General features: G+C 38.9%; 1 protein-coding gene and 1 long non-coding RNA gene across 6 annotated transcripts in view; one reads left to right on the top strand and one right to left on the bottom strand.

The window, feature by feature from the left end:
• The window catches only part of CR1 (complement C3b/C4b receptor 1 (Knops blood group)), a 130,003-nt gene that overhangs the window by 83,167 nt on the left and 22,382 nt on the right, over positions 1 to 24,454 (top strand). For all 5 annotated transcript variants that reach the window (XR_005215077.1, XM_037824814.1, XM_037824815.1 and 2 more), the window contains 9 exons: positions 1,418 to 1,503; positions 5,753 to 5,980; positions 7,434 to 7,613; positions 8,204 to 8,303; positions 15,792 to 15,877; positions 19,561 to 19,959; positions 21,474 to 21,650; positions 21,762 to 21,864; positions 23,810 to 23,895. Coding sequence is in view for 4 of the 5 variants with exons in the window: in XM_037824814.1 (XP_037680742.1) it covers positions 1,418 to 1,503; positions 5,753 to 5,980; positions 7,434 to 7,613; positions 8,204 to 8,303; positions 15,792 to 15,877; positions 19,561 to 19,959; positions 21,474 to 21,650; positions 21,762 to 21,864; positions 23,810 to 23,895 (1,445 nt within the window). In the remaining variant the exon portion in view is untranslated. The remainder of the gene's footprint in view (positions 1 to 1,417; positions 1,504 to 5,752; positions 5,981 to 7,433; positions 7,614 to 8,203; positions 8,304 to 15,791; positions 15,878 to 19,560; positions 19,960 to 21,473; positions 21,651 to 21,761; positions 21,865 to 23,809; positions 23,896 to 24,454) is intronic.
• LOC119526046 lies at positions 7,826 to 14,524 on the bottom strand. The gene is made up of 3 exons (XR_005215078.1): positions 14,426 to 14,524; positions 9,886 to 9,979; positions 7,826 to 7,856 (listed from the first exon to the last, which is right to left on the bottom strand). It is a non-coding gene; the product is annotated as an uncharacterized LOC119526046 (long non-coding RNA).

The raw sequence follows: 24,454 nt of genomic DNA, 5'->3' as shown, positions 1-24,454 counted from the left end.
TCCTAGCTAATTTGGCTTTACGCATCAGTAATCCAGCATGGCCCCATAAGTCTCATTCAGGAACACTTCAAATGTGGTGACAACAAACACTGAGACTGGTGGTTTGATGTGCTGAGCCCTTGAGCATGGGACCTTGCCCTTATGAAGCTCATTACCACAAAGGAGAGTCTAAAGTTGTATGTAATGGTGCCTAAGAGTCTCCCCCTGAGTACCTCTTTGTTGCTCAGATGTGGCCCTCTCTCTCTCTAACTGAGCCATCTCGACAGGTGAACTCGCTGCCCTCCCCCCTACGTGGGACCCAACTCCCAGGGGTGTAAATCTCCCTGGCAACGCAGAGTATGACTCCCGGGGATGAATGTAGACCCGGCATCGTGGGACTGAGAGTATCTTCTTGACCAAAAGGGGGATGCAAAATGAGACAAAATGGTTTCAGTGGCTGAGAGATTCCAAATGGAGTCGAGAGGTCACTCTGGTGGACATTCTTATGCACTATATAGATAACACCTCTTAGGCTTTAATGTATTGGAATAGCTAGAAGTAAATACCTGACACTACCAAACTCCAACCCAGCAGCCTGGACTCCTGAAGACAATTATATAATAATGTAGATTACAAGGGGTGACAGTGTGATTTTGAAGACCTTGTGGATCACACCCCCTTTATCTAGTGTATGGATGAGTGGAGGAATGGGGATAAAAACTAAAGGACAAATGGGGTGGGATGGAGGGATGATTTGGGTGTTTTTTTTTCACTTTTATTTTTTATTCTTGTTCTGGTTCTTTCTGATGTAAGGAAAATGTTCAGAGATAGATCGTGGTGATGAACGCATAACTATGTTATCATACTGTGGACAGTGGATTGCATATCATGGATGATTGTATGATGTGTGAATGTATTTCAATAAAACTGAAAAAAAAAAAAAAAAAATGTGGTGACAAGAACAGCCTCAGTTTTCTTTCCTAATGCTTTCCATTTTGCCAACCTAAACCAGAAGCTGTTTTCCTCCGATCCACTGTCTGAGAGAGGGAAATGCTGCATTTTGCTTTAAAGGGCAAAGTGGCTGCTACTGATGAAAAGGGGCTCTCAGAGAGCAGTCAGGGAAAGACGACTCCTGCAGGGCCGGGACCAGGCCGAGGACACACCAGTCTAAGTTTCTGTCCCTTTAGGCCAGCAGAATGTTGCCTGTCTGATTAGTGAGCTTTGCCAATCATTATTGCTTTGCCCCTCACTGAAAACTGCATTTTTTCCAAAATGCTTTTGTTTCTGAGCATCTAGAAGCTCAGAACCCAAATGAAGTGAGCTTTTGACCTGGACTTTAATTTAGGAATTAAGTTTTTTTAGCAGAAAGGCAGGAAGCCTGTGAATGAAGGGAAGAGAGAAATTGTGTACTCACCTGTTCACTGTTTCTGTTGTTTAGGTTCCATTTAAAGGGCAGTTCTGTGAGTCACTGTGTCTCTGTGGGAACAGAAAGCCTTTGGAATAGCAGTGTTCCAGTGTGTGAACGTGAGTAGAAGAAATACCTGTTAAGGTCTGAATTTTTCCCGTTTTTTTCTTTTTCTGAATGTGTTTTGCCCCACAAAACTATCTAATGTCTATACCTTTGTTTATCTCTCTCTCTCTCTCTTTTTTTTTTTTGATAGAAATAGTTCTTTGTTGGGAAAATTACAAAGAATGTTTGGGTGGGAAATAATCCTGAGCATCAGGGGGTTTGGGCTCTGTTCCGGTTTGCTGATGCTGCTGTTAAGCAAAACACCAGAAATGGATTGGCTTTTATAAAGAGGGTTTATTTCATTACACAGTTACATAAAGTGTCCAAGGTAAGGCATCAACAGTTGGTTACCTTCACTAGAGGATGGCCAATGGCGTCCAGAAAAGCTGTGTTAGCTGGAAAGGCACGTGGCTGGCATCTGTTTGCTCCCAGGTTGCGTTTCAAAATGGCATTCTCCAAAATGTTGCTCTTGGAGAGTTTTGTCCTCTCTTAGCTGCAGCTCCTCTTCAAAATGTCACTCTCAGTTGCTCTGAGTTCCTTGTGTTTGTCAGCTCATTTATATGGTTCCAGTGATTTAATTCAGACCCACCCTGAATGGGTGGGGTAACACCTCCATGGACATTATCCAAAGTCTTGTCCACAGTTGATTGAGTCACATCCCTACAGAAACAATCAACAGGTTCCAACCTAATAAACACTAATAAGTCTGCCCCCACAAAATTGCATCAATGATAATGGCGTTTTGGGGGATATAATACATCCAAACTGGCACAGGTTCTATCCTGTAAATATATTCAAGCATATTAAATACTATAAGCAAGGAGAGAAACTTCAAAGGTGAAGAAATTAATGACATAATGTCATGCCAATTTTTTCTTTTTTTTCATGCCAAAAAGTAACTGCCACAATTTAACTTTTCTATCCTTTCCTTAAGCATTCACTCATTCACGTACTCATTCTTTTGACTTATTTTCTGAGCACCTGCCACATGTCCTGGGCCCTGGAATTGCTCTTCTGTAAACAAGACAGACTAGGTCCCTGTTCCCATGTGATTTATATTCTGGTGCAGGGGAAAAGACCAAGCAAAGAAACAAAAACGAGTAAGCAAGTAAATGCATAAATAGACAATTTCAAATAATAGTAAGTTTTATGTACAAAAAATCCCAGGGTAATGTAATAAAACTGTTAATGGGGGGGGGGGGGTTAAGGAATGCCAGGGAAAGAATAAAGTTTCCAGTTTAAATAAGCTGATCAAGGAAGTCTTTGAACATTTGAGCATGGATGGAAATTGACTACCAACATGAATAGATTGAGGAAGAACTTTCCATGCAGATGGAGCAGAAAGTACAAGGCCCCAAGGCAGAAATGTTCCTGGCATTTTCTATGAAATGACTGTTCCTGATATTTTCTGGGAAACCAATATGGCTAGTGCAGAGTGAGCAATTACAGGAGTTGTAGGAGATGACAAAAGAGGAGCAACCCCGTATCTTGTCAGAACTTAGGTTTCATTCTGAGCAACATGTAAAGTCATCAGAGTGTTATGAGTAGAAAAGTAACATGATCTAACATTGTAAATGGCATCACTCTGGCTACTCTAGGGGGAACTGGGTTGCAAAGGAGTATATCTTAATTCCAGATTCACCGGAAAACAGTGCCAGAGGCACAGCTTACAGTATAATGCTTTATTGGCAGGTGCAACCCAGGCAGCAAGGCTGAAGGAGAATAAAAAGAGAGGCAGGGAGGAAAGGAAAACAAATTGATGAAAGATGTTGTGCTACTGAGATATGGCTATAAGCTTCACAAGAAAACACAGCTGGTTGTTTGGTGACATAGGACATCTCTGAAGAGGCCCTATGGAGCCAAGACCTTCATTAGGAAGAGAACGATCAAGCAATTCATCTGCTGGATCCTTCCCGTCTCCTGTCTCCTGTCTGCCCCACCCAGGTTGTGTTACCTGGCCCCCCTGGGCAGACCCTGGGAAAGCCAGAACCCATTTCCTCCTCATGGCACTTCATCTAACTCCAGAAGTGGCGGATGGAGCCAGAGCCTCCATGGATCCCGTGAGGTCAGGCTTGGATGCTGGAGTTGCCATGACTTCCACTGCAGTGGGCACAATGGAGGCAGTGCAGAGGCCCATCTCTCACACCTGGGCAGGCTGAGACAGCCAGTGGTGTTAAGAGAGTAACTGAGGGCCCGAAAGGCAGGTGCAGCTGAGCAAATCTGGAGGCACAGCTAAGGGTACAAGTTGGGAGGCTATTGCAACTATCTAATCAGAGAAGTTTGCCAGGATTGCAGTCTGGGAGATGATTAGAAGTAAACAAATTCTCAAGATATTTTGAAGATAGAGATGAAAGGATTTGCAGATGGTTTAGATATACTGTATGAGACCAAAAAAAAACGAGTCATGGATGACTTCAAGGTTCTTGGCCAGGGCAACTATAAAGATGGAGTTTCCTCTTACTGAAATGGAGAAGAATGAGTGAAGATTGGGTTTGTGAATGGGGGAAAAATCGAAAGTTCAGTTTGAGACATAAGTTGGCATTCCTATTAGCCATTCAATTGGAGATATTTAGTAGGGCTAGGCTAAACACAGATGTTTAGAAGTCGTCAGTGTACTTTATATTTGAAAGCATGAGACTAAATGAGACCACCTAGCAAGTGAGTATGAATAGAGGCCAGCTCTATGTACTGAGCCTGGACAATCCAACATTGAGAAGTTGTAAAGAATAGAAGGAATCAGCAAAGACACTAAGAAGCAGTCAATGGGGGAAGAGAAAAGCCAGGAGGATGAGGTGTCCTGGAAGCCACCTGAAGAGTCTTTTAAAGAGAGGGGGCTGATAAACTGTGTGAAATTCTACAGAAAGGTCAAATAAGATGAGGACAGAAAATTTATCATTGAATTTAGCGACATGGAGGTAATAAATGACCTTGACAAAAGCAGTTTTGGTTGAGGGGTAGGAGCAAAATCCTGATTGGAATGAGTTCAAGGGAAAATGAAAGGGAAGGAATTGTGACAGATCATAGACAACATTTGTGAGGAGTTTCAATATAAAGGGAATAGAGAAGTGGGGCTATAGCTGAAAAGGAAAGTGGGATAAAGGAAGTTTTTGTTTTTCTTTTAAGATGGCAGAAAAATAGTATATTACATACATGAACACTACCAATACCTCCAGTCTGTCTGTTTCTTTATTTGCTAAAATAAAGAGGATGTTGCTTCATCTTCAGATCACAACTATGGAAAAATACATATTTATAATATAAATTTGTTCAAATGAATACTTTGTTTTAAAATTATTTGGACATCTTGTACTGATTTCTGTAATGAAACTTGATAAATACAGCTTGCATATTTCAAAGTGCTGTGCAACAACTTTAACCTTCCTGGAAAACAGCTAGGAAGCATGAAAGAAGAAAAATGTACTCTCATAAACCAAAGATATACCTAAAATCATTTAGTAGACTGTAAACACTGGTTAAGTTATGCAAGGCTTTCATTAGTTTACGCATAATTCTTTGACTCTGCAGTATCTTTTTAGCAAATCCAAATAGAATTAGAATGGGTAAGGAGGTGTTTCAAAAATATAAAATCAAAGGAATAAATGAGTGTTTCTTCCGAGAAAGAAAAAGTAAAAAGCAATGAGTATCTTAGAAAACTTAGCATGCTTGAAACTTTTGACGCATGTCCAGGAGTATGGCGTATGTTTTATTTCATTGTGACACCATTACTGTAATCATTCTTTTTTTTTTTTTTTTTTGAGAATAACAGCCCTAAGTCATCAAAAAAAGATCATATCACTGGTAGACTTATAGTAAATGTATAAATATATTTTAGAAACATTTCCCTAGGACTAAGATCCTTGATGTCAACGATCATTTCTATCCTGTGCCTAAAATAGTACCTGACATCATATAAGTGCTCAAAAATAAGTTTGTTGAATGAATGGATGGTTTTCCACGTAATATGGTTAAAGAGATTTTTAATTTATTTTAAAGAAATAATGTCTCAATTATGCAGAAACTTTAACTATATGAAGAATCTAGAATTCTTGAGTTTCTTTTGGACTTTTGTAGTAGACATTGATTTGGGTGTTGTTTCATTTAGCTCCATCTCAGCAGAGGCCTAATATGTTAAATTTTCAGTTCATACTTTCCCAAAGTAAAAAGGTTTTGTTTAGTTGGCAACATAGTCATAGCACCTCATTATTGTAGAATCACCTCGGATTGGAATTTTAATGAAACTTAGAGCTCTTGTCTTCTTTCTAGAAATCTTTTGTCCAAGTCCCCCAGCTATCCTTAATGGGAAACACACAGGAAATCCTCTGGGAGACATTCCCTATGGAAAAGAAATATCTTACTCATGTGACCCCCACCCAGACCGAGGGATGACCTTCAGCCTCATTGGGGAGAGCACCATCCGCTGCACAAGCGACAGTCAAGGGAACGGGGTATGGAGCGGCCCTGCCCCTCGCTGTGAACGATCTGTTCCTGCTGGTCAGTACCCACTTCTGCATATCTTAAATGGTTCAGAATATCCAGATCAGAGCCTTCATATTTCTATAATAGGAGTGTGGTGTTTGCTTGTAAGTTTAACTTTGTCAAAAGTGAAATTGGCGAAAGTGTATGACATAGCTAGAACAGATGAGCTCCAGCAGTGCCGCGCTGTTTTTGAATTGGTGAGATGCTAATAACACTTCTTGCTGGTGGAGTGGGGAGGAGAGGGCAGGGTAGGAAGAGTAGAGGGAGGGAAAAGGAGGGCTGTAAGGTGCAAATTATGTAAATCAGGAAGAATAATGTATTCAGTGCACATGACAAGAAAACAACTGCTTATGAAGATTGACCAATACCAGTATGAGTGATATACACTCTCCACAAATTTTTGAGGGATCCATGGGCGTGCGAAGGACAAACCTGGCAAAACAGATATTGTTTAGCTGAGGCTTTAGCTAGTCTTCTCCTGAATGGGCTAAGTAACATTTGTCTTTTATACCTTAAGACTGTTTGTCTTTGCCCTTAAAAGCTTCTACTATGGGGGTGAGAAGAAGCAAGGAAAATGGAAGAAGCCATTTCTTCCTAAGGATTGGAGAGGGTTTCCCAGTCCATTAGACCCAACTATAAGCCTTACAAAGCATAGAAGCTGGACTAGTTGGGAGAGGCAGCACCAGATTTGGGATACCACATCAATCACAGGAGAGCCCTGAGAGGGAAGAACAACACAATCCGAAAAGCCTACACATGATGAAAGGCATTTAACTGGGTGGCACATATCAGAATCTGGTGAGATTTCTTTACATGCAGATGCCTAGGTCACATCCCAGGCCTACTGAAGGGCCAGATGGAGGTATTCTCCTCCAAAGACAAGGTATTTGAGTTCAGAATCTGAAAATATGCTGCAAGCTTACGCTTTCATAAATAGGGTGTAGCTTACAGGAGGCTATTTGATGGCTTAGTCTGTTTTATCCTTGCCCTTAAAGGTAAGGCTTAGCATCGGAAGGGGAAGAGTGCTGACTGCTCTAGTGACAGGCAGCTTATGGGGACACCACTGAGAATGGATAGGGAAGAGTAGACAGAGAGACGGTAAAATACATAACTGTGTCTTGATACTCATGGGTGCATTAAGACCAATAATGAGGATATGAGTGATTAATTCTAGATAGAGTCACCCTGATAGGTGGCCTGAAACATGAAGCTATGAACCAAAGCTCTCACTTTGGTCAAATAAAAAAAGAAAGACCAAAAAGCTGAATGGTCTTCCATGTAGTGAAAATTTCCTTACGAGTAGATGATGTTGGAAAACACCATCTGAAGGAAACTTGCAGGAGAAGAAAATCCTTTTTCCATTATTAAAAGTCTCTGTTTCTGTGGTCTGTCAGTTTAATTTGAGAGAAAGAGGAGGGGGTGGAAGTCTCTCTGCCAACGTTAATATTCCTGTGATCTCGGCCTCCAGGTCACTGTAAACCCCCCAAGCAGTTTCCATTTGCCAAGCCTGCAACCCTGATAGATGAGTCTGAGTTTCCAGTTGGGACAGCTTTGGAGTTTGAATGCCGCCCTGGTTACGTCAGGAGGTTGTTCTCTATCATCTGCCAGGAAAACTTGGACTGGTCAAGTGCTGAAAACATGTGTAAACGTGAGTACCTCTGAAGTAGGAGCTCTTCTGTATCAGTCCAACATCTGTAGGATCTGATTTAATTTGTTGAAATTTTAGAATCAGGACATCTATGTTTGCCAAAGGTATTTAGATGGACAGTGTTCTTGGAGGTCATCCCTTCTTATTGCTTGGTCTTTCTGTACCTTGACTAAATATCAAGGGAATGACTCTTTAAAAGGAGTTGGAGGGAAAGTCTCCATTCACTGGAGGGCACCTTGATGGCTGCAACCATGAAAGAAATGAATCAAGGGCACATACAAACAAAATGGATAGCTGTGACTATTCTTGGCTAAAAATAAGGGAGACACCCAAATTTTGAGGCCTTTGATTTAAACTGCTGGGATCAGAGCACAACTCTGTAACCATAAATGACATTTATTAAGGGATACACGGTGGTCTTTTTAAAATCAGTGCTTTGTAGTTCCTGATTCTGAGGCTGTGCACAGTCCTCAAAGTGAGCAATTCTGTAGAACAATCAGAACTATATGGGCTCAGTATGCATTTGAACTTCATAAGCAAAGATAAATTGAACTCTACACCTAACTTTAAATTCTGCTTCTTTCCCCTAGGAAAGCAATGCGGAAATCCCCCAGAGCCCTTCAATGGCATGGTGCATATAAACACAGATACCCAGTTTGGATCAACAGTTAGTTATACTTGTAATGATGGGTGAGTTGGGAGCACTATCTCTTGAATATGAGTTTCAGGACACCAATACCAACCTTGACCCTGACTTAAATAGGTGAATTAGACTATCACCACCTGTGCTTTAAAAAGTCATCAGTAGGACTTCTGGATAGATATGGTGGCTTGATCACAGACACGTGACCAAAGGAATGTGAAAAAGAAGGAAAAGTCTGTTTCTGTGTTATAAACTAGGGGAGGGTACCATGCTCTTATCAAATGTAGCACCCATGAAGACTGGGGAGGCCTTCAGCCAATGAAAAGGACTAGCCTACCAAATAAATAAAAGGAAAAAAATGCTAGTTTTCATACAAACACCTATAGCTGAGAACAGAAAGTACTATAGATGAGTTGGAGGACTCTGAGACAGGGGATTGAAGGCAAATCTTAAACATAACAGTATCTCTGGGAAGTATAACCATTAAAGTGGACACAGAGTGAGGACATTGACAGATTTCTTGTCTTGACTTTTGCCTGGGACAGGTAACCATGCTAGAAGCCACTGCCTCAACTTGGAGGGACCAGTTAAAGATTGTGTACTACTTTTCAGCTGCCACAGCAAAATTAGGGGGAAAAAGATATAGATTAAATCTTCCTGGCCCCCTCCCCCGCAAAAAAAACTGCCTTTGGTCATCAGTCCCACTCTATTCTACCTAGGCCATTATCTTGGCTTTTGTAGGGTCCGTAACAGTTTCAAATCAGCACACTCCCGTTTTACAGAAGGGAAAACTGAGACAGGCAATTAACTCTTTTGCCCAGAGAGAGGCTGAGGTTTGAATTTAAACACGCCAGTCTGACTCAAAGATCTTTGTAATGCTAAAACCTGCATTAGTAAGCTTTTTCACCATGAAAGCTAATGCAAATGTGCTGCTGCCAAAACTGTCCTTAGAGAAAGTTTCAGTTTATTTGACAAGAAAATTTAAACAAATGAACAAAACATTTTACTTGAGAATTTTTAAATGTTTAAAAATACATGCATAAGGGATTAAAAAAAGAAAGGAAATTAATGAATAAGGAAAAAGGAAACAACAAAAATGAGAAATAAACCTAAGAGCAGGTTCTTTAAAGTAACCAATTAAAACAAAACTTGCTCAGTTGTAGTTTCACAGACAAATCTAGAAATGCACATGAATGAGAAAGGGAATATAAACATAGATATTAAAGAGGTTCTATACTTTATAAAAATATTATTATATAACTCCAGCCTAATAAATTGAAAATATTCTTAAAATGTGTTTTTCCATAGGGAAAATATTATTTACCAGGATATACCTAAAAAAAGAGTAAAACCCTTAATAAACCCATTATAAAAGAATAAGTTGGACAAGTCAAAGAATGTATTGGGTATCTATTGCTATGTAACAATTTACCCCAAAACTTCGTTGTTTAAAACAACAAAGTTATTATCTGACCCAATTTCCAAGAGTCCGGAAACCCTGAGTGCTTGGCTGGGTGTTTCTGACCCAGGATCCCTTGTGAGATGACAGTCCTTAATGTTGGCCAGAGCTGCTGTCATCTGAAGTTTTGACTGGGCCTGGTGGATTCCCTTCCAGGAAGGCTCACTCACCTGCCTTTGGCAGGAGATTTCAGTTCCTCACCACATGGGCCTCTCCAATGCACTGCTCAGGACATGACAGCTGGCTTCTGCCAAAATATGCAATCTGAAAGAGAGAGAGAAACATCAGAGTGCCTTTTATGCACACCAACACTTCCACTTTATGCTGTTCATTAGAATTAAGTCACTAAGTCCAGCCTACACTCAAAGGAAGGGGAATTAGGCTCTATTACTTGAAGGGAGATGTAGCAAAGAATTTGTGGACATATTTAAACACTCACATAGAAATGATTTCCAAAAAAAGAATTGGCCCAGTTTTGTAACTTCTTTTATACTTCCAGAAATAGATAATCTGAATATTATTTAAACTGTATGCCAGTTTGGATGTGTTATGCCCCCCAAAATGCCATGTTCTTTAATGCAGTCTTGTGGAGGCAGGTGTATTAGTGTTGATTAGGTTGGAATCCTTTGATTGTTTCCATGGAGATGTGACTCAATCAACTGTGGGTGAAACATTTGAGTAAATTATTTCCATGGAGATATGGACCCCACCCATGCAGGGTGGGTCTTGATTTAATCACTGGAGTCCTATAAAAGAGCTCACAAACAGAAGGACCTCAGAGCAGCTGAGAGGGACATTTTGGAGAGCAGCTTAAAGAGACATTTTGGAGACTGCTGTTCAAAGCAGACTTTTGCTGATAGTTTACTCTGGAGAAGCTAAGAGAGGACAAAATGCCCCAAGAGGAACATTTCAAAGAATGCACAAGAGCTGAGAGAGGACCTGGAACACAACCCAGGATCAGCAGACACCAGCCTCATGCCTTCCCAGCTAACAGAGGTTTTCCAGATGCCACTGGCCTTCCTTAGGTGAAGGTATACTTGTGTTGATGCCTTAATTTGGATATTTTCATGGCCTTCAGACTGTAAATTTGTAACCAAATAACCCTCCTTTATAAAAGCCAATCCATTTCTGGTATTTTGCATAATGGCAGCATTAGCAAACTGGAACAACTGTTACAGAGCATAGGAAGAAAATTATGTCTGTACTAAAATTTGCCAAAGATTGCAAGTAAAAAGAACCTACAGCTTTGGCTCACTATTCTAAATCAAATATTAAGTGAAAACAATTTTTTTAAATGCAAAATGAACAACTAGGGTTATTCCAAAAATAGTTCAGATTTAGGAAATCCATTAATTTATTTTATATCATATCTTTCATTAAAGCCAGATAAATATATTCTATCAACCAAAAATATTATAATTAACGGTTAAAATCTAGAAATATGCTTGAGGCATATAATTAAAGTTAGGAGAAAGAAAAGAATACTTGGCATCCTTCCTATTATTCAAAATTGTTGTGGAAACTCAAACCAATAAAATGACACACACTCACTTGCATGCAAAATTACATATATTTGAAGAATTTATTATTACAAGCAGAAGGTTGTTCACCTAAAATTTTTCTGAGAAACTGTCAGAACTAATTGGAAATATTTATAAGCTATCCAGTAAAAAATAAATACTCAGATTAATTCCTTACTTTATAAAAATAACAACCGGCTGGAATATGATAGAAGGAAATGTTAATAATAGTAGCAAAATAATCATCTAGAACAAATCTAACGAGAAATACATGGTACTTAGAAGGAGAAGATTTAAAAACATTTTGGAAGTAATAAAAATTGCTTAAGAAGTACATAATATAACATTTTATTTGAAAGAAGATTTCATTTTTGTGGTGATGTTAATTATCTCGATTAATATGTAAATTTAATGTAATTCCAATCAGAGTTCCAATGGGATTCTTTTTTAATTTGGCAAGATGACTGTTACTGTCATGAGACTCACCAATAAAATTTCCTGAAATAATAACAGGAGGGATGTTTTTATAAACAGAATGTGCCAGTTTGTAACTGTTATGGACCCCAGAAGAGCCATAATCTTTTAACCCAATCTTGTTGGGTGGAAACATTTGATTGAGGGTTTCCCTGGATATGTGACCCACTCAACTGTGGGTAAGAACTCTGTTTAAATTATTTCCATGGAGGTGTGGACCCTGCCCATTCAAGTGGGTCTTGATTAGTTCACTGGAGTATTTTAAGGGAAAAGCCAAGAGCCAACACAGACCAAGATGCTTGCTGACACTCAGAGATGGTTGGAGAGAGACAAGTCCAGAGACATTTTGGAGAAAACCATTTTGAAACCAGAACCCAGGAGCAAACGATCATATCTTCTTGTTGATGCTTTAGTTTGGACACTTTTATGGCCTTAGGACTGTAACTTTGTAACCTAATAAATAACCTTAATAAAGGCCAATTCATTTCTGGTATTTTGCATAATGATAGCGTATAGCAAACTGAAACACACAACATATTTTAAAACAGAAGTTATGTTAAAATGCATTCTAAAAAGAAAATAATTGATATCATGCAAACTAGAGACACAAATCCAAATAGACACAGAGCAAAATATTGGGCCCAAGAAAAAGATACAAGTTTTTCTGAGAATTTAGCAGTGACAAAAATGGCACTTCAAGGCATGGAAAACTACAATTATTCATTAGTATGCAAGTATACAAAAAGATAAATTAGACCCCTGCCTCAAAACAAAGTCCATATAGATTTAAAATTAAATGTTAGGAATAAAACCATAAAAGAACTAGATGAATAGATACACAAATGTGGTTTTGATTTGAGACCTTTATAGATATATACTAAGGAAAAATTCTATTATGAGCGAGATTGGTAAATTTTAAAACAAAAAAATTGAAAACTTCTCTAAATGCGAAAACAATTTAAAGGCAAACAACAAACAGAAGAAAAATACAAAATGAACCCTTATACACCAGTTATAAAAAGGTAGACACCCAAGCAGAAAAATGATAAAGGATTATGAACATATAACTTACAAAATAAAAATGGAATTACTCTAAGAAACACATGAAAAAGTGTGGCTTCACTTAGTAATAAGAGAAATACAAATTAAAATAAAAAGGGAATGCCATTTTTACCTATTAATTTTGCAAATTGACAAAAATCTCGTAGTAATGTAGGCTCAGTGAAAGGGGCACTGATGATCAAAGATTTGTTAAAGGTAATCTGATAATATATTCCAAAAGTCTAAAAACTGTGCATAGCCTCTGCCCCAAATCTACAAAGCTTTCCTCTTTATGTAGGCCTTAAGATCTGGATCCTCAAGCCTTCTTTGAAGTTAGTGAACTTTCATCACATTAAAAGAAGGTAAAAACTTACTCATCCTCTCAGAAAGGAATTGCATTTGTTTGGGAAACTACTTGGAGAAAAAGTAGGAACCCCAAGGGGCTTACTATGGGTAGGACAATTCTGTTGAAGAGAGGGATATTTATTATTAATTTTCCATATATATGATTCCAGAAAAGGAGGTTCAGGGAAAGAAGAGCCAATAAGATGTCTATGAGACACTCTTTAAAATGTGATCCCTTCCAAATCTTTAGTAAAGTTACTAAACACATAAAATACTTGGATGTGAATGAATTTTTTACCGAAACCTCCAAAAGGTTTTGGGTGTGCCGCTGAGTATTGTTGGTAGAACTCTGACCTGCTCAGTATGGGCATAAGAGCATAGAAACAGAGAGAAATATGGGGATATAAGCCCTAATAACCCTGAGACATCATGGTGTGGATAGTGGCAGTAATGGATACTTTCCAGATTCTTTCAAAGTTGTGGAATCGGCGCTTGGGTCCAATTTAACCAGCTGCCCTTTCTAAAGATAACTGAACCCATCTGACATCTTTAAAAAAAAACCCAGGTCTTCCACAGAATCAAATCTGAGAGCCACCTGTAACAATTTGAAGACTATTTCATGTCTCCATAGATTGCACTCTTAAAGAGTTCAAGGGGCATGAAAAAAACAAAAAGATAGGAATGTTACAATATCCCAGCACTCCATTCTCCATCCTTGGCCCTTGCCTAATGGGCTCTCCAATGTCTAGGCACCCTTCTCCATGATGTGTAAGTTGTTTATCAGGAGAGGGAATTCATGGGTTCTTTTGGACCATGGTTGAGCTTCATGCATGCCCCAATTTATAATTCCCAGTAGAACTAAGGAGTAGACTTCAATAAATGAACTTCACACAATGTGAAATCGGGTCAGGTCACAATATGAAAAATTACATGCAATCATGATTGCATCATTTCGGTGTCTCATAGCATCTTCAAAAATGTTCATTCCTTTGCAACCTCATGTAGGCTGGAACTTGCTTCACATTTTTACTCCAATGCACTAGCTTAGATGGTGATAGTGAGCACTTTAAAAGCAGCCACTATAAGGTCAAAATTACAGGATATCCCTGATCCTGTGCTCTTAAGGCAACTTTTAAGTTTATGACAGGAGACAGGCAAAAAGAACCACATTGTAGTGGAGAGATTATCATCTTCTTTCCTTACTCCAGTAGTTCTCAACTTGTATGTTTGCAGCAATTTTGAAGATTAAACTTTTATTGGCACACTTGAAAATACTGTAAAACACAGCCAACACTAAACACATTAACAATAAGTAAGATTCAATCACAACCTCAACATAGAAGTGGTTCAGCTGTTGAATCGTGCTCACACAGATCCCTCTAGGTTTGTGTCGCTGTTGTGGGAAGAGCTGGTATATCAATTCGTATAAGATTCAGCTGTAAGAGACAAAAAATGAAGTAACAGGACCTGAAATAGGATAGTAGTTTACATCTCTCACAGGTTAAAAACCATGGATGTAGGTAGTCCAGGTCTCATATGATGACTCTGTGATTAGCAGAAGCCTGGGTTCTACTTCCCTGTCCTCCTCAAAAAAGAGGAAGAATGGAAGAAGCAAAAACAATGTCCATCCTTTAAAAGACACTTTCCAGAAATTGCACAAGACACTCCACTTTTGTCCCTTGGGCCAGGACTTAATCAAATAACTATAACCAACTATAAGAGAAACTGAGAAATGAAGCCTTTATTGAAGGTGGCCAATGACCCAGTTAAAACAAGGGGTTCTATTACTAAGGAAGAGAAGACTAGATGCTAGGGACCACTAGTAGTCTTTGGCACAAATTGTTACTGTCTGATCCCGTGTCTTACATAATCAAGAGGCAAAGTTCTCAACTCTTCTGTTAAACACCTCAACATTACTGACATTGCATTATACACCTTAACCTCTACTTGGATCACCTTTAGCCCTACTTGACATTGCAACACATGATTCACTTAGCATTCATTGAGACATTTCTTGCAGTAAAGTATAGCTACTTAATAAATAAAAAATAAATTATAATGAAATGTTCCAAATTTTGTGGCCTTCTCTGAATGGTTTATGAAACAGTGGGTAAGAACTCCTTCCTTATACATTTAAAATGTAGGGATGATTAGCCATTGCAAGCCAGATTGGGTTTCCTCTGCCTCTCATTTACTGAATCTTTAAGGTGAAGACATCATTCCTTTGGTCCTTCATTCAACAGTTTTTGGTTTATTTTATTTATTTGTTTATTTATTTACTGAGCACCCAATAATTGAAAATTCTATGCTAGATGCTACAGGGTGTTACATATTTCAAAAAGACATCTTTCCTGATAATCAAGGAGCTCATTTCCTAGATGGAAGTACACATAGGCAAAAGTTTCCCTAAAGACAAATACAAAAATGTCCAGTGTTGGATAAGGGAAATGCATTCAGTTGTGATGAACCAGGAAAGAATATGGAGAGAAGTCTGATTAAAGAGTTAAGAATTAAAGCTTGTCGTTGGAACTAAAGGACTAATTTGCAGATGGAGATGGGGTTTCTTCCTACTTAGTTCTTTCATACTTTAATCTGTCCTGTAATTTGTAATGTCTACCTGCTATTATTTTCTAAGTGATGATTTAAATGAGAAATGCGTGTTAAGTGCATAATCATTTTTCATTTTTGGCTTCTAGGTATCGACTCATTGGTTCTCGATCTGCTACTTGTCTCATCTCAGGAAATAATGTCATTTGGGATAAGGAAGTACCCATTTGTGAGAGTGAGTTGAAATATTTTCCCCCATAAAACCCTCCATTTGATCCTGATTTGTGCCTGGAGTTACAACGGATAAATCTAATCCTTGTTGAATAGAGTAGTCCTCAGATATTTGTACAATAAGAGCCATGTGCTGCATGATTCTCCTGATTTTTCTTTATCTTAGGAGTCGATACCTGAAACCATGGGCTTGAACTCTGTTAAAATAGCCCTACTTTCCTACTTTGATAGTTGATTCTTTCCATTATAAAAAAATCATTCCCCTTAGTGGGTAAATTTTAAAGATGATAGAGAAAATTAGACCTGACTGCCAACTGTGAATAATACATTATGATCCTAAGAAATGGGCCACTTCCTTCCTTTTTATTCTTACTCTGAACAGCAAAAAGGACAATTTTTATAATCCTTAGCAATTTCCCCATGCCTCTTGTCATTCTAAACTCTGATCTTCCTTCACAATTCTTTTAGGCTCATATTCTTAGTAGTATTTGTTCTTGATTAGTTGACCTTCCAACTTTTCTATGTGATATTTAATAGTGAACCTCCAAAATTTTGAGGGACGTAGAAGAATGACTGATTGCAAATTGGCAAAGAATTGAAGGTGTAAAGAAATCAGCATCACGCACAGAGTTGGTAGGAGTAAAAATGGGTGCAAATACTGGAAGGCCACTGGCAATATATACAAAAGCCTTCATGTAAATACCCTTTGACCCAGTAATTCCACTTCTATGAACTTATCCCAAGAAGACACTGATGGAATTTTTCCAGGATTTCCAGGATTTTACTCCAAAGATACTCAATTGAACATTATTTATGATAGTTGAAAATGTTAAACAACCTAAATATTCAGCATGGTTTGAAGATAAGCTAATGTGAGAAATAAGGCTCATTAAAAATGACTATAATAAGTACCTTAAGAAAGGATCAACAGCATCCCATGAGGAAGGCCCACCCTGATCAAAATGACAGAGTGAAATGCTTTAAGTCTCCACCCCCCACCAAAGCTTTGAACAGCCAGTAAGTACAGGCAGAAAAACATCTTTCACAAAACTCCAGAAAACAATTAAAGGAGTGAAGTCACAGGGCAAATGCAAAATCAAGGAAAAGGTGGTTACTTAAAAGCAGTAGGATCTTGTGGCACCCGAGCTAGCTCCTCCCCAACCCCTCACTAGCTCGGCACAGAGCTGGCCCATGCTTCCAGTGTGGGTTCCTGGTCCTGGTACTGGAGGGAGCAGAGTAACCCTTGTGCACATACTGGGAGCATGTATGTCTGGCCCAATCTGTCTGGTGGTGGCCTGAGGGACTCAAGGTCCCAGATCTTGCCCTGCATGTAGAAGGTGACTCTCAGAGCTTTCCTACAGGACATCGAAAGCAGTCAAGTCATGCTACCTGGGCCGAGGGATTGCTCACTGTAGGATATACAGTACAGTGCCTGAACTGTAAGGAAACTGTTCCCTAGGGAAGAAGGGACATTCCTATCCATGTAAATGGGGGAATTTCCAGGGCCACGTATGCACCCCTAAGATAAGACCCCTGTGCAGAAAGGATCAGGGAAGCCCCTAAGCTTTGGCCTTGAACTCTTCTATAAACTCATTCTATGAAAAAGCCCTGAAGGAGAACTATTCCCAGTGATCAAGCCTCAAGGACTGGGAAAGATGTTTTCTTTATTTCTTTCTCTTTTTGGTTATTTCCTGGCATTCCAGGAAAGCTCCGAAACACTAGCTTAATGAACAGACACCTCAGAGTCAAAATTCCACTGATAACACATTAAAATATCAAATTGTCCAGGTTTCAACAAAAGATTACAAGACATACAAAGAAACAGGAAGTAATGGCCCAGGCAAAGGAGAATATTAAACATTAGAAACCATGAACAAAGAGGACCAGACTTCAGGCATACCAGATGAAGACTTTGCAAAATGGCCTTAAATATGCTCAAAGAGCTAAGGGAAAACATGGATAAAGAACTAAAAGAAATCTGGAAAACAATAGATGAGCACAAAGAGAAGTTCAATAAAGACATGGAAATCATGGATAAAACCAAACAGAGCTGAAGATCACAGTAACAGAAATTAAAAATTCCCAAGAGGGAATCAACAGCAGATTGGAGCTGGTAGCAGAAAAAACCAGTGTACTTGAAGATAAGACAAGTGAAATTATCCAGTCTGAAGAGCAGAAAGAGCAAAGAATGAAGAAATGTGAACAGAGCCTGAGGCTAAAAGGGACATTATTGGTACATATGGAAAAAATTGTAATACAGACTGTAAGCTTTATATCAGTGGTAAAGTTCTTAAACTTGATACCCGCACTTAAGGTGGATACACAAGTGAATATTCTTGTTATTAGGAAATTTACATGGCACTATGAGTGTTCAAGAACACAATATATATAACCTATACTGAAGTGTTCAGAACATGGGTGGTTAAACAGATAGATGTACTGATAGACTGATGGACAGATGGATGAAATGGTACAGCAAATGTGGCAAAGTGTTGGAATTGGTGAATCTGGGTATCTTATAGGGGTATGTTGGAGTTCTCTGTTTGGGATTTGCATTATTTTTGTAACTGTCCTGTAAATTTGAAAGTATTACAAAATAAAAAGTTTAAAATAACAAAGAAAAGCATATCATGAGAAATTAGAGTATGGGACACCACAGCCAAGTGGAAATAGATAGTATGTGTGTGTGTGTGTGTGTATGTGTTTGTGTGTGTTATTCAACTATCAAATATGATATTGTAAGAACCATATCTAAAACATACATATGTGTGCACACATAGATATTTGAAAGGACATACATTAAATGGTTAGAAATACTTACCACTGGACCATTATCATTTTCTTTATTTTTCTTGTCCATATTTTATAAATTTTCTACAATGATTTGTATAATATTCATAAAAAGAAAATAACATTGATTTTTAAAGATTCAAAGAAATAAATGTGAAACTATGCAAGGTGCCTCTTTTGCTGTCCAAGAAATACTCCCTGAATAAACTTGAATTACCAAGCAATTATCAACTTCCTATTAAAAGTTGTCTAGTCCTGGCACTTTTTTTAGGGAGTTGTCTTCTGGGAAATCTGCTTTCACTTCTACTGTGCTTTTAGGTCAATAAACATATAATGGACTAAATATTGGTTGTGTGTGTGTATGTGGTATGTAACTGTAGTCACATATTAAAATTTTCTAAATTCTTATCCTATGATAGAACACAGTATTCATTTATTTTATTACCCTTGAATCTGTGATTATTTCATTTCTCTAGCCTTACCTTTCCTATTTTTGTTTTCTCTCTTTCTCTTGATGAGTAGTGCCAGAAGTAATGTACGTAACCTGCAAAGATGTCATTTAATAATCAGTAGAAAAAATAGGCCAGGAGTAGGTAAATAACTTAATAAGTTATAATAAAATAACATAGATTATCCACTTAAAATCACAAATATGTAACACATATTAATGCATGAATATTTTTACATGAAATAAATATTATGGGTAGAACCCATATTACACACACCTAAATAAATGTCAACTATGTAAAAAAACAAAGTGATTATTAACAATTAGAAGAAAATAACAAATTTCAATCAGTTACAGTTTTGGAAGGCATTTGATTCTTTGTATTTGTTATTTAAATTCATAGTAAAAAAGAATTAAGCTGTTGTTTATTACACACTCTATTTTCTTAGGTATATCTTGTGAGCCTCCCCCAGCCATATCCAATGGAGACTTCTACAGCAGCAATGGGAAGCATTTTCAATATGGAACGGTGGTAACTTATCGGTGCCACAATGGGCCAAAAGGAGAAAAGCTGTTTGACCTCGAAGGAGCGCAGTCGATCTATTGTACCAGCAAAGACAACCAACTTGGCGTGTGGAGCAGTCTTCCTCCTCAGTGTGTTTCTCTTAATAAATGCACAACTCCCGAAGTTGAAAATGGAATCAGGGTGTCAGGAAATAGTAGTCCTTTTTTCTTAAAAGAGATTGTGAAGTTTAGATGCCAGCCTGGCTTTGTCTTGAAGGGGCCCAGCAGCGTGCAGTGCCAGGCCAACAACACATGGGTGCCTGAGTTACCAAGCTGCTCCAGGGGTGAGTTTGATTGCTTGAGACTTTGTTGGGGCTAGGGAGTGATGAATGATGGAAGTTGTCAGAATTAAGGAAGAAATATGTGTGTTTAGGTGTGGATATGTAGAAGGATTATGAAATTGGCCTAAATACACTAAGCATGATGCCAGCTCTATGATCTGTTATCTGCTAGTTCTATTATCTGTTATTATTATTATCTCTGACAATAGTAATTGTCAAAAAGAAATGGTCTACTATGCACCTCATCTGTGATAAACACATTTTATATGCATGTTTAATTTACTATTTATAACAAATACATGAGGCAGGAAATATTCATAATCTCATCTTAATTGACAGAACTGAGTCTTATTGATGTTAAACAAAGGTCACAGAACTAATGACTAACAGACTAACAGGACAAGTCCTGGAATTCAGAGCCTTTCTGACTCCAGAGTCCAGTGATAATGAATAGTAATACATTACTATAGTAATAGTAATAGTAGTAGTAATAGTAATAGTAATAGTAGTAGCAATAATAATAGTATGATGAATAGTAATGTATGATAATGATGATAATGTATCTACCACTAGAGGGGGTCAGCAGGCAAATGGGCCACGGAAACTGAAATTGTAGCATCAGATTAAAAAAGGGCTTAGATTGCCATAATTCTGTTCCAATTCCCCCCTCCCCATCTTATTACTGCAACATCTGAGGCCTAGAAAAGGGAAATTACTTGCTCAAATCCAAACAAAAAAAATTTTTTTCATTTTTCTCCCCAATGCATTCTGATGCCCTAAGCACACACCAGTTGGGCTGTATATGGAGGCAGCCAAAATTTGAGTCAAAATATGCTCTAAGCAACATAGTCTCTCATAAACAGTCTGTAGCTTTCATTAGGGGATTGTGTTCTCCATGGATTCTCTTGTCTAATGCTGAAATGGCAGGTCCAGCAGTGGAGTGGAAAGAACCCAGGCTGGTACTTAGGGACAGGGAGGAGGCTCGAGGTTCAACCTCACAGGGACTGAAAGAGCAACCCAGAGAACTGATGAAGGCGATGCATGAGAGACTGTGCAGGAAGCTAGGTTGGGGGTTCTGTTAGATGAGACTTGGGCAAAGGTGACCCTTGTTGTTGTGCAAAAGATGATGCCTGAAAGTCTTCCTTTATAGGAAGTGTAAGGAAGGGACAAGCCAGCAGTACTTACAGTCCCGTACTGGATGGCTGGTATTTGAAAGCAAAAGAAACCTTCTTTCTGCCTTGTAGCCTTAGAAACATATTTTAGTAAAAAAACACAGACACGGTGTTGAAGACACCTAAGTTCTAATCAGCTCTGCTATTTAGTAGTTCAAGGATCTTGAATAAACCACTTTGCCTCTATGTCCTCAGTTTCCTCATCAGTGAAACAAGGATACTGAACTACCGGATATTTTCTAATATCTGCACTGTATAATAAAGATGCTCTAACTCCCTGACAGGCGTTTACCGAAAGATATTTTCCCATAAGTAACAAGTAATTTGGATCTGTCCTTTCCACAGTGTGTCAGCCCCCTCCAGAAATCCTGCACGGTAAGCATACCCCAGGCGACAAGGACAACTTCTCCCCTGGGCAGGAAGTGATCTACAGCTGTGAGCCCGGCTACGACATCAGAGGAGCTGCTTCTCTGCACTGTACGCCCCAGGGCGACTGGAGCCCTGCAGTCCCCAGATGTGAAGGTGCTTACATGCTTATCTGTTTGCAGATGAATCTCTTTGTCCCTCCCATAGCAGTCTTATTCCTTGTTTTGTCTTGTTTTTGTTTTTTTTTTTCCTCTCTCTCTCTCCTAGTAAAATCATGTGATGACTTCCTGCAGCTACTCCCTAATGGCCAGGTGCTCTCTCCCCCGAATCTCCAGCTTGGGGCAAAAGTGTCCTTCATCTGCAATGAAGGGTGAGTGTGACCTGGAGTAGAGGACAGGGACTGAGTGCTTGATGGAGATACTCTTGGGGTTTGGGGCTAATCCCCAAAGAGAGCTGGTCTAGTAGAAAAGAAGCCCCAGGGATATCAACTTCTGGAAGGGTATTTTTGAAATAAGGACAAGGACTCAGTGGCACCACTATCAGTAGGTAAAGAGAAAATGGTATATGTAACACATAGTGTCAAGTACAAACATAAATACAACCACTGATCTTAAATCTGTGGTTATAACCTGAAGTGAATGGGCAAACAGTTATTTGGAGGTAGGGAAACTTAATTTTATGGAAGGTTTGTTAGGAAAACATTTGACATATAATACAAAAATGGTTTGTAATGCGGTGTTATGCAAGAGTTTTTTCAGGAAACTTAAAGCCAATGAATAGTGGGATACGTAATAGTGTAAGGCTAAGTAGTATCAGTCCAGTTGTATACCTTCACATCAGCAATGGGCTTTGGTGTTGGCATCATAATGGCCAGTGTTCTTGTTTTAGGTGGTGTTATTTAGTTGTTTATGTGAATCTAGTAGTCTTGGTGGCAAGTGCTATCAGTCAGGCAGAGGTAACAAGATTGAGCAGTGCTCTCTCTAGCTAAACCAACTTGGCAGGTGAAATCACTGCCCTCCCCGCTACGTGGGATCAGACACCCAGGGGAGTGAATCTCCCTGGCAACGTGTAATATGACTCCCGGGGAGGAATGTAGACCTGGCATCATGGGGTGGAGAACATCTTCTTGACCAAAAGGGGGATGTGAATGGAAATGAAATAAACTTCAGTGGCAGAGAGATTCCAAAAGGACCCGAGAGGTCACTCTGGTGGACACTCTTACACACAATATAAACAACCCTTTTTAGGTTCTAATGAATTTGGGTAGCTGGTGGTAGATACCTGAAGCTATCAAACTACAACCCAGAACCCATAAATCTTGAAGACAACTGTATAAAAATGTAGCTTTTGAGGGGTGACAATGGAATTGGGAAATCCATAAGGACCACACTCCCCTTTGTCTAGTTTATGGATGGATGAGTAGAAAAATAGGGGAAGGAAACAAACAGACAAAGGCACCCAGTGTTCTTATTTATTTTAATTGCTCTTTTTCACTTTAATTATTATTCTTGTTATTTTTGTGTGTGTGGTAATGAAGGTGTCAGGGATTGATTTTGAGGATGAATGTACAACTATGTAATGGTACTGTGAACAATCGAATGTACTATTTGTTTTGTATGACTGTGTGGTATGTGAATATATCTCAATAAAATGAATATTAAAAAAAAAAAAGATTGTGCAGGGAAGCAGTTGCTCTTAATATGTGCTAAGGAATCCGACATTTACACAAAGTCTGCCACCCAATAATGATCAGCAGTTTTCAGGACAATAGGTTCCACAGTAAACTGGACATTTCAGGGTGACTTTCTGCAAAGCAGCTCCCCCGTACCATTGTTTCCTTTCTAGAACATTTGGTCCACTGTGCTTCTGTGGGACTCCTTTTGGCCCATTAAAAACGTAGCAGCTAGAACAACAATGCCTGTTCCCTTTTCCAGATGTGCTCTGCTTTGCTCCCCCAGGCCGAGACCTGTTCTTCTTTTTATGAGAATAAGTGAGATGTGAAAGGTGACCTCCGAAGGGGTTGGGTCTAATTCCCAGGGAGAAGGGCTCTGTGTTCTGCATCCTCTGTAGATGATGAAGCATTCTACTTGTGATTGCTTTGCCAGTCCCAGGACACTGTGATCCTTTAGAATAATTTAAGCCTCTGAGTTTCTACCAGTTCCTGAATTCTCAAATGATCTGAGACTTTTAGCTGGACCTGAGCAGAAGTATTGAATGGTATTTAGGCTAAAGTGAGGAAGCTGAACGTCTATCAGTGAAGAGATGAAGGAAAGATGAGAATCGCTCACTGATTCGCTACTTCTTTTTTTCTTAAGGTTCCGATTAAAAGGCACTTCTGCTAGTCACTGTGTCCTGGTTGGAAAGAAAAGCCTTTGGAATAGCAGTGCTCCTGTCTGTGAACGTGAGTAGAAGGAATAATAGACAACCTGGATGTCTCTCCTTATATTTTTTCTAGTGTGTTGTACCACCAAGGAGTAATTCTCTAAATTTTCTGTCCTTTTATCCTCTCACATATCTAAACTAGTTTTTCAGACTGTTATCTAGTTCATAGCATTTTACTGAGGGAGGGCTTCCCCTGTGCTAGGCCCTGGGGAAAGTGTAAGGAGTAGGAAAGATGGAACCGTGCTCTCATGGAGTCTATTTCCTAGTCAGGCAGAGAAGCAATGAACAGGAGAATAAATAAGTAAACAAAAAATGAGAATATAAAAATGACAAATATTGATAAGTGCTATTGGGAAAATAAAATGGAGTAATATGACAAATTAGTATGTTGCTAGGGAGTGGGGGACTGGCAGTGGCAGTGGTGGTGAATCAATATTTGAAACAATGAGGCACCCTGAATTTTCAGACCACTTACTTAAATCAAGCACACCAACATTCAGAAGTTGATAGATAAAAAGTCAGTGTTTTATATACCAGAACACTACTTATTTATCCCACTTTGCTTACTAGAACAAGGC

The sequence above is a fragment of the Choloepus didactylus genome, chromosome 2 (assembly GCF_015220235.1).
Source record: "Choloepus didactylus isolate mChoDid1 chromosome 2, mChoDid1.pri, whole genome shotgun sequence".
Lineage (NCBI taxonomy): Eukaryota > Metazoa > Chordata > Mammalia > Pilosa > Megalonychidae > Choloepus > Choloepus didactylus.
The sequence above is the reverse complement of the archived record's forward strand: the minus strand, read 5'-3'. Positions and strand labels throughout refer to the sequence as shown.